Source organism: Tauraco erythrolophus, chromosome 22 (genome assembly GCF_009769465.1).
Source record: "Tauraco erythrolophus isolate bTauEry1 chromosome 22, bTauEry1.pri, whole genome shotgun sequence".
In the NCBI taxonomy this organism is placed as follows: Eukaryota; Metazoa; Chordata; class Aves; order Musophagiformes; family Musophagidae; genus Tauraco; species Tauraco erythrolophus.
In genome coordinates, this window is record NC_141486.1 from 9,988,241 (window position 1) to 10,002,375 (window position 14,135).

The following is a 14,135-nucleotide window of genomic DNA, read 5'->3' on the forward strand; positions in this document are numbered from 1 at the left end:
CACGAAGGACCTCCCAGGACCCTCCAGCCCTGGCCCTGACCCCTCAGGGATGCAGACTGGCAGATACGTCCTGCCCACCCCTGCCCGTCCCCCCCCGCCCTCACTTCTTGTGCGCGTGGAAGGCGGCGTAGGTGAAGCTCTTCCCCTCATACTCCATGAAGAACTTGCTGTCGCCCATCCGGATGTGGTAGACCTCGTTGCCCGAGCAGCGCCCGTACATCCGCTGCCACTGCTCCGGGGACTCCTGGCCCTCCCTGCAATGGCAGCAGTAGCATGATGGAACAGGACCCCCCCATGGTGCTGGGACCCCCCCATGGTGGTGGGACGGGATCCTGGTTCTGCTGTCCCTCCACGCTCAGGCAGGGGCAGGCAGGGCAGCACTCACTGGCCGCGGGAGGTGTGCACCAGCAGCGTGATGAGGGTGGAGGTGGCGGGGCAGACGCAGTTCAGCGCCAGCATGGCGTATTTGCACTCCTCTTCACAGACGACGTGATCTGAAAGGCAGAGGGGACCGTCACAGCACGGAGTGGGATGGATGGGCCCCCCGGCCGGTAGTGCCTGAGGATGGGATAATTTTGGGTCTCCAAGATGGAAACACCACTGGAAACATCTGTGGCAGCAGGTAGGACAGTCTGGAGCAGCAACATGAGCAGAGCTGCCACACAGCCCCGCTGACTCACCGGCAAACTTGACATGAAATTTGTTTTCAGGCTTTAAGATCTGAACGTAGAGAGGACAGTTCGGAGCAAAATCCTTCACAGCCCAGGCTCTCAGGATGGTCTGGTGGTCCTGGTCAAGGAGAAGAGCAAGAGGGACTTGTCTGATGCCTTATTTTCCCCAAAGTTTCTACCCCCAGGTTGAAGAGCAAAGCACTTGGCCACCGTGGAGATGTACAGCACCGGCCGGCAGTGCGGGCTGTCACCGCTGCCACCCCGTCCCTCTGCCAGGGCTCCCAAACTGAGACCTTCCCAGCAAAGTCAGGCCAGGATAAGATGGCACTGGATGAGGTTTTGGGGTGAGCTGCCCCAGGGCACGCGAGGCACACAGCCTGCGCAGGCATCCAGAGGAGCGAGCTCAGCTCCCACGCTGGTGCCCTCCTGTGCCGTGCGGAGGCGAGATGCAGCAATTGCCCCCGTCCCCTCCTGCTCGATACACAGATAATCTCCCCTCGTGCCACCCCTCGGCCCGGCTCACCGCCGCGGTGCGGTCCACCTCATTCCGGCTGCTGAGAATGAAGCAGGCTTCTCCATTGTCCATCCTGCAAACAGAGAGCAGCGACCCCGTGAATCGTACGGGCCAGCAAAGTCAGGTGGGCATCTGCCCGTACCAGCCCCCTCCAACAGCCCAGCAAAGGCATGCGGGGATGCCCATCCTCCTGCATCTGGGCTGCCATTACTAGGGACCCTCCTCCGCAGCTCCGAGGCCCACGGGTGCCTCAGCACCACAGCAGGACCTGCCTCACCGCGGGCACGTGGCACATCCCTCTGCTCACTTGGCTCTCATGAGGTCCTGGTCCTTCAGTGCGGAGCCCTGGAGGTAGATCACCCGCTGCGACCACAGAGGGATCTGCAGGACCCGCCGCACCTGGATATCCATCTCTGTCGGGCAAAGTATCACCACGTAGTAATCCTGAAAAAGAGAGGCTGGCGTGGGTGGGGGGCCGTGCCCGGCTGCCACAGCGAGCTGAGACACGGGGGTTTGGTGCCTCCTCTGGGGCTTCTGTGTGACACCCCCTGCCCCAGCACCAGAGTCCTGGGAAACACATTGGCAGCTTCTCCGCCCCGTTCTGCATAACGAAGCCAACGGAGCATATCTGACTATGGAATTAGGGAATTGCCGCGTGCCCACAGCAAAGCGGAGCCCCGTGCAGTTACTGCCACGAGCAGGATTTTAAAGCTTGACTGCGTGGAGTCAAGGCTGGGCAGTGGTAACGAAGTGTATGTGAGCGGTGGAAGGAAATGCAAATCTGAGACACGTCTGTGGTGGTCTCGTCCTGGGGAGATGGGATGGCACAGTCACCTGCGAGATCACGCATTGCGTGGGGATACTCCAGTCAGAGCTGGGTAAATCCCACCGAGGTTCAGCAATTACACATTTGTCTCTGTTTGAGAGTCTTCATTTAGCAAAGACATCCTTACACTTGGCAAAGTCCCTCTGGTCCCTCTCCATGTGTTCACACGGTGCTCTAGGAGGTGGCAAAGTGAGGTGGCCTCAGGGTACCACCCATCACCTCTCCTTGGCCAGTGCAGCACGCGCTTCCCAGCGCTGGGCTGGATGGTTTTGACCTTATTCTTTGCCACATCCACCGTAGCTGGGCAGAGCGCTCACCACCACAGCGACCTGGCCGTGCCCAGCAAGGCTGCGAGGGTGGCAAGGACACGTGTTGACCGAGCCCAGCGTGGAACACGCCTGGTCCTCACCTGCAGGCGCGGGTGGGCGTAAAACTCGTTGAGAAAGTCCATGAGGAGGTCGATCTTGAGGGAGCTGACACAAAGGACGACGTGTTTCTCCGTCTGGGCACGGTGACGGCTGTAATTGCCTCCCGACTTCTGCCGCTCCATCCACAGGTAGACAAGCTCCTCAAACTGCAAACAGAGAGCGGATGTCCCCATCAGCAGGGCTGCGCGGGGTCGGGCCCTGCACCCTTCTCCATCCTTGACCGCGCAGGTCTAACCTGGAGCGGCAGCACCACCAAGGCGACACAAATCATTATCACGACAAGGAGCTGGGAAGGCCAGATCTTCGGTGTCACGTCGCCGTAGCCCACGGTGGAAAAGGTGACGATGCAGAAGTAGAAGGACTTGAAGAGGGAGAGCTTCTCACCTGCTCTTTCTAAATGCTGGATGCCACAGGTCCTGAAGGGAGAAAGCACACATCATTGTGGGTAAAGGGGGCTACAAGAAAGCTGGAGAGGGACTTTTGACAAGGGAGTGTAGTGACAGGACAAGGGACAATGGCATCACCCATCTCCCTCCGACAACGCCCTGGTCCTCACATGCGCCTGTTCAAAACTTTCTGTTAAAATCATATGATTTGGGGGGATAATTAGTTTCTACAATAGGAATCGATCTTCCCAGTGGTCAGTGTGCTTGGTGGTGGAGCAAGGCGGGGAGGAGCCTGGCGCCGGGGACTGGAGGTGGAGGGGGTCCTCCCAGACCTCCAGCAGACATGGCTGTGCCCCAGCCAAAGCCCATGAATGCATGTGGAAATTCGGGGCACAACCCCCACCATGGCTCCCCCAATTCCAAAACTCAGCCCAAGTGACCAAGACTTGTCCCGTTAGCCAAGGAAGGATGCCAAAGGCTCAGGAGGTCAACCTGATCAGCAGCCCTGAACAGTTACACTTTCTTCAGCGTGTACAAACCTGTCAGGCCGAAAAATCAAGCTAGAAGACACCACTTAAAGGCAGAACCTCCTCCAGCTTCCCAGATCACCCCATTAGGTCCTGGCAGTGCCACCCCACCACAGCTGGGAAGGTCTCACCCCAGCCACCCCTGGCCGTGCACAGCTGATTTCCTGAGATGAAGAAAGTGCTTTAGTGAAACGAAGAGCAACACTCACCCCGTGAAGACGAGACACAGGAGGGTGCAGATCAGAATGAGCACCTGGTTGAACATCGCAGACTGGGTCCTCTGTATGGCTCGGTGCAGGTCGTTCTGGGGAGAGAGGAGAGGACTCATCAACTCCTCCAAGTACCAACTGCTGTCCCGCTGGCTCCAGCAAGGCCCCCAGTGTCTCCCAGACAGAAGTCAGGCCAGAATTTGGCCCTTGAGAAGGGATGTGTGTTCCTGTGAGCAGGTCTGGGCTCTGCTGCCAGGAGAGGCAGCTCAAGGGGGCACGTGGGAACAGCTGGAATATCTCTTCCTGCTGTAACGCCACATCCTGGCACAACCAGTGGCCGTTCTGGTCCATACACAGCCAACGTGGCTCAGACACAGACAGGCTCCAGCGCCGTAGCAGGTCAGAGCCCAGCATCACCAGCTGGCAGAGCCTCACCTCCTGCCAGCCCTGGCACAGTCGCACACACCGAGCACCCAAAACCCACCCGCGAGCTGGCAGCGCGCAAGGGCCCAGCTCCCATCACACCGCCCTTGGCATCCCCAGGGCAGAGGAGCCGGGCAAAAGGGGTGGGATGTGTCTGGTCACTCACGATCATGTTCTCCAGGGCGTACTTGGCAAGCCAGCAGTTCAGAAACACAGGAATGAACAAATTCCGCAAAGGAGGCCAGAATATCTACAAAAGCAAGAGTTACTGGCAGAAAAATCCATGCTTTTTATCAAAAAAAAGCTATAAACAGCCAACTTGAGCCTTGTCAGGAAGGATCCATCTCCTCTGCAGAGGTTGCCACCGAAAGCGGCCCCGCTCCCCTGGCTGCAGCGGAGCGGCTGGAAAGGGAGGATGGAAAGGGAGGATGGTTTTTGGGATAATGCTCCAGAGAAAGTCATTATGTCAAAAAATATTGAAGAAAAAAATTTCCTGCCAGCTTTAAGTACTGCTTGGCCAGACATCCACTTTTCTTTACTTCACCACCAAAACTACAGTTCTTGTTAAACTTAAAGCTGCTTCAAAACGTCACCGGGAAACACTCACCGTGATAATAAAGGGCACCGTGTTGATCATCTCGAGGATGAACGAAATGCGAAAAATCTGTTCCCAGATGTTCCCCTGAGGAATTAAAACCAAATAATAATTAAATAAGCTTAAAAATCTGCCAAATGACAATTTAAAAGCTCCCACTCCGCCAACGGCCCCGCTAGCCGGGGGCAGAATGCCAGAGCAGCCAGCGATGCTCCGGTGCGCTGCGGGAGACGCAGAGCCAGCGGCAGACACGCTGCATCGCCAACACCTGCCCAAACTGCCCGGTCTTCTCCACAGCCACGATGTCCCCGTGTCCGTCACCGCTGCTGTCCAAAGCCAAAGGGGACAGCAACGCCTGGTGCAAGGACAGAGCACGGCAGTGACTGGTACAGATGGCTGGTGCCCGGACCAGGCGGGTGGCACAGGGTCTGAGCCTGTTCTGCCAACTCTCCCAGGGACCCCGAGAAGATGCCATTTGTTAAGGTCACTTTTCTTGGCTGTTTTAAGGGGCTTCAATCCAAAGGAGTGAGCCTGTGCCTCTCCCCGTCTGGCTTGGAGCAGTGCCTGCTACCTCTGGAGCAGCAGACCTGGGCACGAGCAGGGGTCCAGCTCCTCAACCTTAGGAAACAGCGTGTGTCAATCTGGTCCCTCCCAAAAAAAAACAGTGATCCTTTGTAGAACAGGTCTGAATTTAAAGGGAGGGCTGGAAAGAGAAGAGATCCCTCAGCTCCGCACTGCCAAACGCTTCTCCAGCAGCCCAAGGGGGAATGAGAAAGGAAAACAGCCGAGACACGGCTGAGACAAAGGTTCCCTCAGGCTGCTCCAGGCTTCAGACAGCTCAGAGATGGAGAAATGGATTCACGCCGGGGGGTCAGACCCAGCCTGTGCATCACTGTCCACCGCCCGCCCCGGGCACTTACCTTGTAGCTGAGATAGATGAGCAGCATCGTCTCCAGGAAGCTGATTAAAGCAATGCTGACCTGCGGAGACAGACGGGCAGAGGCTGCCCAGGGCTCCTTCCATGCGTTGCCCGGGGGCTGCGAGTGCCTCCCCCAGCCCCCACGCCCCGGGCGATGAGGAGCCCGTGGGCTCCATCGCAGACACAGCCCTGGTTGTTTGATTTCTCTGCACCCGTCAGCGATTCCCCAGGCAGCTGCCCCAGCCCCAAACCAGCCCGTCCCCGGTTCAGCTGCACCCAGACTGGGGAGGAGCCGAGCCAGCCTCAGGATTTCATCTTCCTACTGCCTTTCCTCTCCTATCGGTCCCTGGGATTTTCACCCAGGGCCATGTTGTTGCTCCCAGAAGCCCCAGCTTGTCTTCTGCTCCCCCCAGAGCAGAGGGTGCCCAGAGACCTGCGGGCGGCACAGCTCCAGCCCCAGCTCCCATTCCGTGCCCGAGGTCTGGGCACTCACCTGCACAGCCCACAGTGGCATTTTTCTATCCACCCAGAAGATGTGCGACCTGCAAAGAAAATTCAGAAGGGATCTAAACTGCAGTGCCCAGCTGGCAGTGCCATCGCCCCCCACCCAAAGCAAAATCTGAGGTGTCACTGGTGCAGGATCCAGCACAGGAGTGGTGCCAGTGTTCCTTACTGCACAGTTCATTCAAGCAGCCTCTGCACTGGGAATAAGCCATTCCCAAGGGTGCAGCCACAGGCACTTGTCCATTGATTTGATCCTGGGATGCTGATCCACATCCCTGGAGCAGCTCCATGACCAAGACGTGGCCACGGGCAGCTGCCGGCACCAGCCAGCTCCAGCACTGCGTTCCCACATCCTGGCAAAGCTGGGCTCCATCCAGCACCGCAGCAACTCTCAACTCACCAGTTTATCTTCGTGGACTGGTTGAACGCCGTGTAATTCTGCTTTTCACATTCCCAGCTAGGAGAAGAGAAAGAGAAAGCAGGGGAGAGCAGTCAGTGGGGGGGAAGGAGAAGGGGGACTGGTGGTGACTCCGTGGGCTCCGAGGGTGCCCTTGCTACTGTGTCCCGACGCTGGGGCAGGTCCCTGGACACCACTCCCATGGGTCCAAATGCACACTGGTCCCTGTAGCCAGGACTTTCCACAGGAGCCCATCTCACCCGGGCAGTTTTTATCATCTTATTGCTGGAGAATAAGACCCACCAGGTGCTTCAGCCTGTACCAGAGGTGCTGCAAAGAGCCAACACCCGCCGGGCACGGGGCTCCCTGTGCACAGCGCTCGGACGCAGGGCTGCAGCTGGAATTACCAGGTCACGATTAGCAAAAGCTGCTGAGCTTTGGCTTGTAGGAGCCCCTGTGCTGCGAGGGACACGCTCCCACCAGCCAGCCATGGTTTGGCCACACACCCTCAGGAAAGTGGATTTTCCCGAACTGCAGCCGTGCTAAACTTTTCCAGGATGTGCATCTGTGTCACACTTAATTCTTACAGATTTCCAACCACTTTTGGACAATGCAAACTTTACAAAGAGAAAATCAGATTGCTAATTCTCCTAGCTCTTGGGAAAAAAGCCCCACACTGTATGTGAGCTAAACAAAGCAAGGACATATTAAAAATAGGCTTATACCGAAACGCAGAGCAAAGCTGATGTATGTAATCAGCTGTCATCTCGGGGATCGAAATGGCAAAACATATTTCCTTCCCAAACATCTAAATGGGATTTAGCATAAGTGTCTTCAAGGGCGTTAGGATTCAGAAAACACTTGCACGGTGATGCCCTGTCAGCAGGAGCTCCTGCCCGTGTCTGAAGGCCACGCTGCACCCTGACCATCAGAGCCAGGCAGCGTTTGGAGACGAACGTGACGCTGAATTTTCGCAGCACTGTGCCCCGTGCGGGGCCAGCGGATGCCCACATGCCTGGCTGCAGGGCTGGAGCAGGGAGCAAAGCCCACCAGACCGGCGTGTTTGGCTAAACTATGGATTCAAACAGCTGGAGTGAGAAAACTCATTTGTCGTGCCCCGTCACACCCGCCCTGAGCGGCTGCTGCAGGGTCTGCGCCCCCCACTGCACTGGGCAGCGGGGCTCGGCGGCAGCGGCACTCACCAGCCGATGCCCTCCTCCGGGTTGTCGAGCAGGACGCGGACGATGTACAGGAGGCAGGTGAGCAGCTTCAGTGAGAAGTTGAAGAGCCGGATCCTAAGGCCTGCGGCAGAGGGGAGCACGGCGTGGGCCAGGCAGTGCACCACGGGCACCCCGGGTACCCTGGGTACACCATGCGCCCTGGGCATCCTGGGCACTCCATGCACCCCATGCACCCTGGGAACCCCATGCACCCCATGCACCCCGGGGTATCCCATGCACCCCACAGCCTCTTTAGTTCCCCACAAGCTTTGCAGAGCCCCTTGCACAGCAGGACCCCACCGAGCCCCGGGGAGCTGCAGGAGCCCCAGGGCAGCACACATCAACATTGCTCACGCTTTGTGCATCCTACCCGGTGTCAAATATATAGGAGACTAACACAGAAATAAATAACGATGAGTCAGGTCCTTGCTGGCCCCAATAGATGTGAGTGAGAAAGGAGGGAGGAGCGGGAGCGTATCCCCCTCATTAGCGGGCACCCATTAAAAAGCATCTGACAGGCAGGGCCAGGGCCCCGCACCGCTCGCCACGCTGCCAGCAGCTGGGAGCGTGAGGGCTGGCGAGCAAAAGCTGCTGCTTTATCCACTCTCCCTCCCCAGCCAGTTCATCGGGTTATTACTCAAATTACAAGTGTGAAATTCATCACATTTTCATTAAAAACTTCCCCACGGGCACCCTGTTGTGCTGCACTCCAGCTTCTTAACAAGACGACAGGATGCGGGGAGGAAAAGAAAATGTGAATTTAAAAATTAACGGGCTGACTCCCTCCAGACAGCTAATGACATCTCAGAGAAAGAAAATAAAAACACCATTAGTCAAGTGGAGGCTAATCTGGCCAGCCGAAGCGGGCGCGGGTGACTGACAGCCTGCCTCGGCTGTCTCCATGGACCCCCCTGCAGCCATGGGGACCATCGTCAGCTCCACGATGGGCACATTTGCCCCCTGACTCCCCCAGCAGCTCCTGATGCCCACCCTGCTCCCAGCTGGTTTGCCCCAGGTGGTTCCTGCGCCGTTTGCCCCAGCAAGCAGCGGTGGCAGGCACCATCCCCTCCTCCCTGCGTGCCCGCGGCCCCCAGACCCCGTTGGCCAACACTCAACAGAATGGCCATCAGACAGCCAGTGCTGAGGACACACGGGGACAGCTGCCAGCAGCAGCAATGGCTTCTGGTCCCAGTGGGATGGAGCCCGGCGCAGCCGGGACAGCTCGGGCTCCACGCACGGAGCACTCACTCGATCGCTGGTTTTTGATGAAGAAGAGCTTCAGCCGCTCCTTGAAGGTGTTTTCATTCACGTAGAACTCGACCTGCACCCTGCGGGGAAGTGCCCAGAGGGGCCTGTCAGTGGGGTGGGAGGTCAGACCCGGAGCCCCCCAGGAGCTCCGTCCCCCCGTCCCGGCTGGGTGACCCCCAGAACAGCCCACAGCAGACCCCAGGCTCCAGCTGCTCCCACCATACCAAACCACCAGCCCCACCAGCACCAAGCCATGGCGCATCGACGACTCCCAGAGCAGCCGATGCGACGCACGGGGCCGGGTCTGGTTTGGGTTCAGGGCTTTGCTTTCATTGACGTGCAACCAGCTGACACCGGACTCGCAAACTTCTCCTTTCCCACCTGCTTTACAACGTTCAAAGCCTCTCAGAAAAGCGGTGGCCTTGCAGCAGTCTCCCCAGCAATGCCTTAGCTGCTCCAACCCGCTGTGGCTGCAGCAGAGCAGGAGCTGGTGAGGGCGATGGCCCCGGTATGCCCATGCCCCGGCTCTGCCAGGGCAGGAGCAACATTCAGCATCCAAGCTGTTAAAAACCAAATCTGATCTAAAAGGAGAAAAATTCCCTTTGTTGCTAAGCTACCACATTCGGCCATTCCAGAAAAAACCAGGAGCTGCCAACCAGCTCCGAACATCACTTGGCATTCAGAGCCGCTGGTGACTCGTGGCATGGGGACAAGGTGCCGTGGCACAGCCGCCCGCTGGGACACTTGGCAGAGACTGGCCTGGAGGAGCCGCCGGTGGAACTGAGAACAGCCCATCCGCCACAACCATCATGGGCCCTTCTTCACCTTCAGCTGCTCCAGGCCCCACTGCTGACCCCCACCCCAGCCCTCCCACCCGGCCCCATGTGCCGGCGGGACACTGAGGCTGGAGTTTCCTCCCCAAGGATGTCAGCAGGGTCTGGGATGAAGCACACCTGGATTAAGGGGCGCAGGAACAGAACTGGCTCCCACCCAGCTCATCCACCACCCGCCTCTTCGACCCCTTTGGAAGCGCCCGCAGCCCCGCACGAACCCCTCGTTCACTCCAGGGGGGTTATCAGTCACGCTCCCACCTAAGCGCAGCCTGAGCTGGATCGTTCCCCAGTGCCTCCGCTCCGGATGCTGAGCGAGACCAAGTCTGTTCATTATTGTCACAGCTGATAATGGAGTTAAGTGCAACAAATTGGCTGTTCCTCCTGTTCCACTGTGTTCAACAAGTCTTTTAAGTAAGTGCTACTATTATTACTCTTTTTTAACTGCCTGGAAGAGGACACGGAGATCTCATCAATCAGGTGTATCACCAAGCCAAGGCAGAGACCGAGGTGAGTGAACTCACTGGGACGGTCAATTAAACCCACCACCCCACTTTATTTCGCCTGCGCAGCCCCGGCGCGCACGCGGTGCCAGCTCAGCCGAGCGTGCCGCCCGGCACACGCCACCGACTGGCATTTATTGGGAAGCAGCTGCCGCTGGCTCTGACAGCGGAAGGGTAAACAAATATTTACCGAGCGTTAATGCCGAGCTGATCGGGCAGCAAATTGGGAAAGGGTTTTATGAGACCCTCGTTGCTCAGGAGTCCCTTGGCCTCATCCCCACTGGCATTTCACAGCCAGCCCGACTGCTTGTGGGGAAACTGTCTGGCACACAAAAGCCTGGCACACCCTTGAGAGCTCCTCTGGCTTCTTGTGGACTCCCACATCAGGTCAAAAAGTCAGATTTTTAATTTACAAGGTTCTTATGTACAAAAAATCAAATGCATAGAGGGAAAGCCAGCATCCCAGGCATGATAGCTGGGATACAATTTCATATGGGCTGTCAAACTTTGCACACTCCTGCCACAGGCTCTCTGGCTTAACGCCCCTTGGAATGACACAGTGGGAACTCACCGACAGCTGCCTGGTCCGGTGGGTGGCAGGGACCAGGTGAGAGGCTTGGGATGGTGGATCTGCTACGAGATCCCATCCTTCAACATCTCCCTACTGCTGCTGGAGCAGCACAGTCTGGACCTGGTGCAGCCCGGAGGGTGGGTGAGACACAGGTGCATCTGAGCCCCCCCAGCTCTGGAGCTGCTGCGGATAGAGCCAAGGGGCTCCACACTGCGGGGTCACCTCGCCCTCATCGATGTAGCCGGAGAAGAAAGAAATCAGGAGCCTTAACTGGGAAGCAAACACTGAGCACCCAATGCCCACCTGCAGGCATGTCCCCCACAGACCCCACACCCTGCTGGGGTCCCTCGGTGGGACGTCACGCATCGAGCAGCTCCGTAATGGCATGACTATAACCAACAGCCTCGGCGGGGCAGTCACCGAGCCTGTTAGGACATCTGTGCTGGTTACGATGCCCAGGGGAAGGATGCCAAGGCAGGGCTGGCAGCACCTGGCAAACCCGTTGGCAGCGAGCTGAGCGCAACGCTCAGTAGCATCAAGGGAAGAAAATGCTAAAACCCAAACGCACCCATGGTGACACCTGCACTGTTTCACCAAGAACAAACCTCACCTCAAACATGCCCAGGGCCGTGGCAGGGACAGGAGCTGAGCCTGCACTTTCCCAGGGGCCCTGGCACTGGCAGGGAGGGTGGCGGGGGGCGCCTGGCACCGAACCCGGAGCGTATCCACCAGCTGCACTCACCAGCACGAGAAGGGAGGGGGCAGGCGGGTGGGCAACCACAACCACTGCTGCGGGGATGGTGAGCGCTGGGGAGCGAGCAGGGGACCTGACCCGATGCCTTGGCAGCACGCGGCCGTGAACGCGGAGCTTTGTGAGCACAGCTGCAACGCGGGCTACGATTAATCGTTTCCAACGCCAGACTTGGCAAATCATTTATCTGTGCCAGGGCATAAATCAGCAGCCACAACCGCTCACGACACCTCACGCTCAAGCTAATTGCTCCTTCTCCGTATTAAAAATGCCCAGGAAGTGCCTGGAACTGGCTGCCGGCTCCATCATGAGCGCCGGGCACCCCATTTATCAGAGTCCCCGAGGATTGAGCGCATGGAGGAGAGGAAAACTTCAGGGAGCGTGATTCCTCTCCCAGACGTTCGCCTCCGTACCGAAGAAACAAACAGCACTATAAATCTCTGTTGCCAGACAGATGGTTCGCTGATCTGTAGCTTTGCAGCCCACCTCGAGACTATGAATATAAATGCTGATGGATAAAAGAATCGAATGATGAGGAGATATCTAACTTTTTATGACAAAGTAGCCCATGAATTCATCCGTCATAACGGGCACAGGAAGAAGAAACACTTGGAAATAAACTGAATCGGGTCTCAGGGGGGAAAGGGGGTGTTTATCACTGCGAAGAGATGAAGAAATAAAAGCGTGTAGAAAGAACATGTTCCTGCGGAGACAACCTGCCCCTGCTGCTGCCTGGGCTGCGTCCCTGGAGCCGTACGGAACCCCGCAGCCACGGCCCTGCCGATGCCCCGGCTGAGCCCATGGGGTGACCGTCCCACCAACCGAGCAAGGGCCCGGCACAACGGGGACCAGGACATGACCCATGGCTGAACAAGGGATGGCTTTTACCAGGCAGCAGCAAACATCCAAAAGTATCAATGCTCCTACCTGGCTTCCAGCTGAGGGAAGGAGATGATGTCATCTAAACCGTACCCTTTGATTTTGGTGTCAAGAAGTTAACTTCAAATAAAAATCAAGTTATTAACTGCCCCGAAACACACACCCCGACGGGCTCTGCCTTTGCAACAGCTCAGCCAAGGTGGTCCATTCAAACCACCCCCTCCCTGCTGCCATGGCCAGGCATCCTTCCCGCCAGCCAGGCATCCCTCCTGCCAGCCCGGCATCCCTCCCGCCAGCCCAGGCTGGGCATCCCGGCGGGGCAAGGGCTCTGCAGGAAGGGAGCAGGCAGCACCCCCTGTTCCCACACCGCCCTGGGTGAAGCTCCCGGGCAGCGCGGATCATCCTCACGGTACAAGTTCAGTTACCAACCCTCTGCTTGGAAGCCTAATTATGGCTATTATGCACTTCATAATGGCTGAGCAATTTCATTTTCTCTGCTCGGTTATTTATTGTACTTTATTAATCTAAGATTAGAGGTAATTTGTTGGGAGATGACGAGCTCCCAAAAAAAGACACAATAGTTTGTTCGGAAAAGTGCAGGATGCAAGACTGGGACGAGCACAGCCCGGCTCGCTGGCGCTAAAATAGGCACCGAGGAGCAGAGCCCTGGCTCCACACTTGGGCCATCCCCAGGGAGCGGGGGATGAACACACTCCACTAAAGACAAGGAAACCACGAAAACCACCAACCCACGGGCAGTGCCAGGGGACAGAGGGCACCCCAGCTCCGCATCCCTGGGACACTTCCATGGGCAGTCGGAGGCTGGCAGCTCCCCTCCACTCCCCGCAGCATGTGGCAGCCACCAGGCATGGTCCCAAAACTGGGATGGCTCCGGAATCCGCTGGCCCACCAAGGGCAGGAGCTGCCACCCCCCGCGCCAGGACGCTGCCCAGAGCTGCCTTCTGCTTTCCAAAGAAGGGCTGAAGTGCCCAAGAGCTTTTCCTCTATTTCACAGCAATTGCACTATTTTGCTGTGAGAAGTGTCTCTTCAAATGAACAAATTTTCGCTGTAAAAATGAGAAAAAATCCCTCAGCACCCCTGCACAGCCCCAGCCCGCGCTCTCATGCTCCGGCTGGGTGGGAAATGCTGCTCTCGTCCCAGGAAATTTCTCGAGAGATGTTCCCCATCACACAGCGGGATACAAATGAGACTCTGCAGAGATTTTTTTGGGAAAAAAACAAACAAACAACAAAAACTCCATAAACCTCTGCAATCTGGTGGCTGCCAACACCCACCTCTGCCAAGGCAGTGTCATCTCCAGTGAGACCCAGCTTCATCCCCTGGCTCTGGCTGAGCCCGGGACACAGCTCTGCCTCCTCCGTGCAGAACCACACGGGTCAAATACACAAGAAACATGGCTGTGGCCAAGGCTGGAATTAAAGAACCATGCTGCTGGCACGGCGAGCGGCTCCTGGCACACGGCTTCGAGATGGAAAGTGGGAATAGGTGCACGGCTGCGTGCGAACGGGAAACCTGGGCGCCTGCCAAGGCGAGGAGCAGGGACCGGGCGGCCCCCGCGCTCCATCGGCTGTAATTGAACAATTGCTCAAAGGAGGAAGGTTGTGGGTTTCAACAAGAGTCAGCACCAGCGAGCCAGGAGCTTTCCTCCAGGGATATCTCAGCTTCTCCAGGGGTTATCACACCAACATCCCAAACATCTCTCGCTCCAGCAG

The 14,135-nt window shown here is 57.5% G+C and overlaps 1 protein-coding gene across 4 annotated transcripts in view; it reads right to left on the reverse strand.

The window, feature by feature from the left end:
* The window catches only part of KCNT1 (potassium sodium-activated channel subfamily T member 1), a 77,684-nt gene that overhangs the window by 12,631 nt on the left and 50,918 nt on the right, over positions 1-14,135 (reverse strand). For 2 of the 4 annotated variants that reach the window (XM_086625079.1, XM_086625080.1), the window contains 15 exons: positions 8,868-8,947; positions 7,602-7,701; positions 6,403-6,459; positions 5,992-6,040; positions 5,500-5,559; positions 4,592-4,666; positions 4,151-4,234; positions 3,562-3,656; positions 2,675-2,855; positions 2,421-2,585; positions 1,493-1,629; positions 1,195-1,258; positions 681-789; positions 386-494; positions 105-254 (listed from right to left, as the gene is read on the reverse strand). In XM_086625079.1, coding sequence (XP_086481205.1) covers positions 105-254; positions 386-494; positions 681-789; positions 1,195-1,258; positions 1,493-1,629; positions 2,421-2,585; positions 2,675-2,855; positions 3,562-3,656; positions 4,151-4,234; positions 4,592-4,666; positions 5,500-5,559; positions 5,992-6,040; positions 6,403-6,459; positions 7,602-7,701; positions 8,868-8,947 — 1,515 coding nt within the window. The remainder of the gene's footprint in view (positions 1-104; positions 255-385; positions 495-680; positions 790-1,194; positions 1,259-1,492; positions 1,630-2,420; positions 2,586-2,674; positions 2,856-3,561; positions 3,657-4,150; positions 4,235-4,591; positions 4,667-5,499; positions 5,560-5,991; positions 6,041-6,402; positions 6,460-7,601; positions 7,702-8,867; positions 8,948-14,135) is intronic. The other 2 variants (XM_086625082.1, XM_086625081.1) reach the window with 1 other exon arrangement.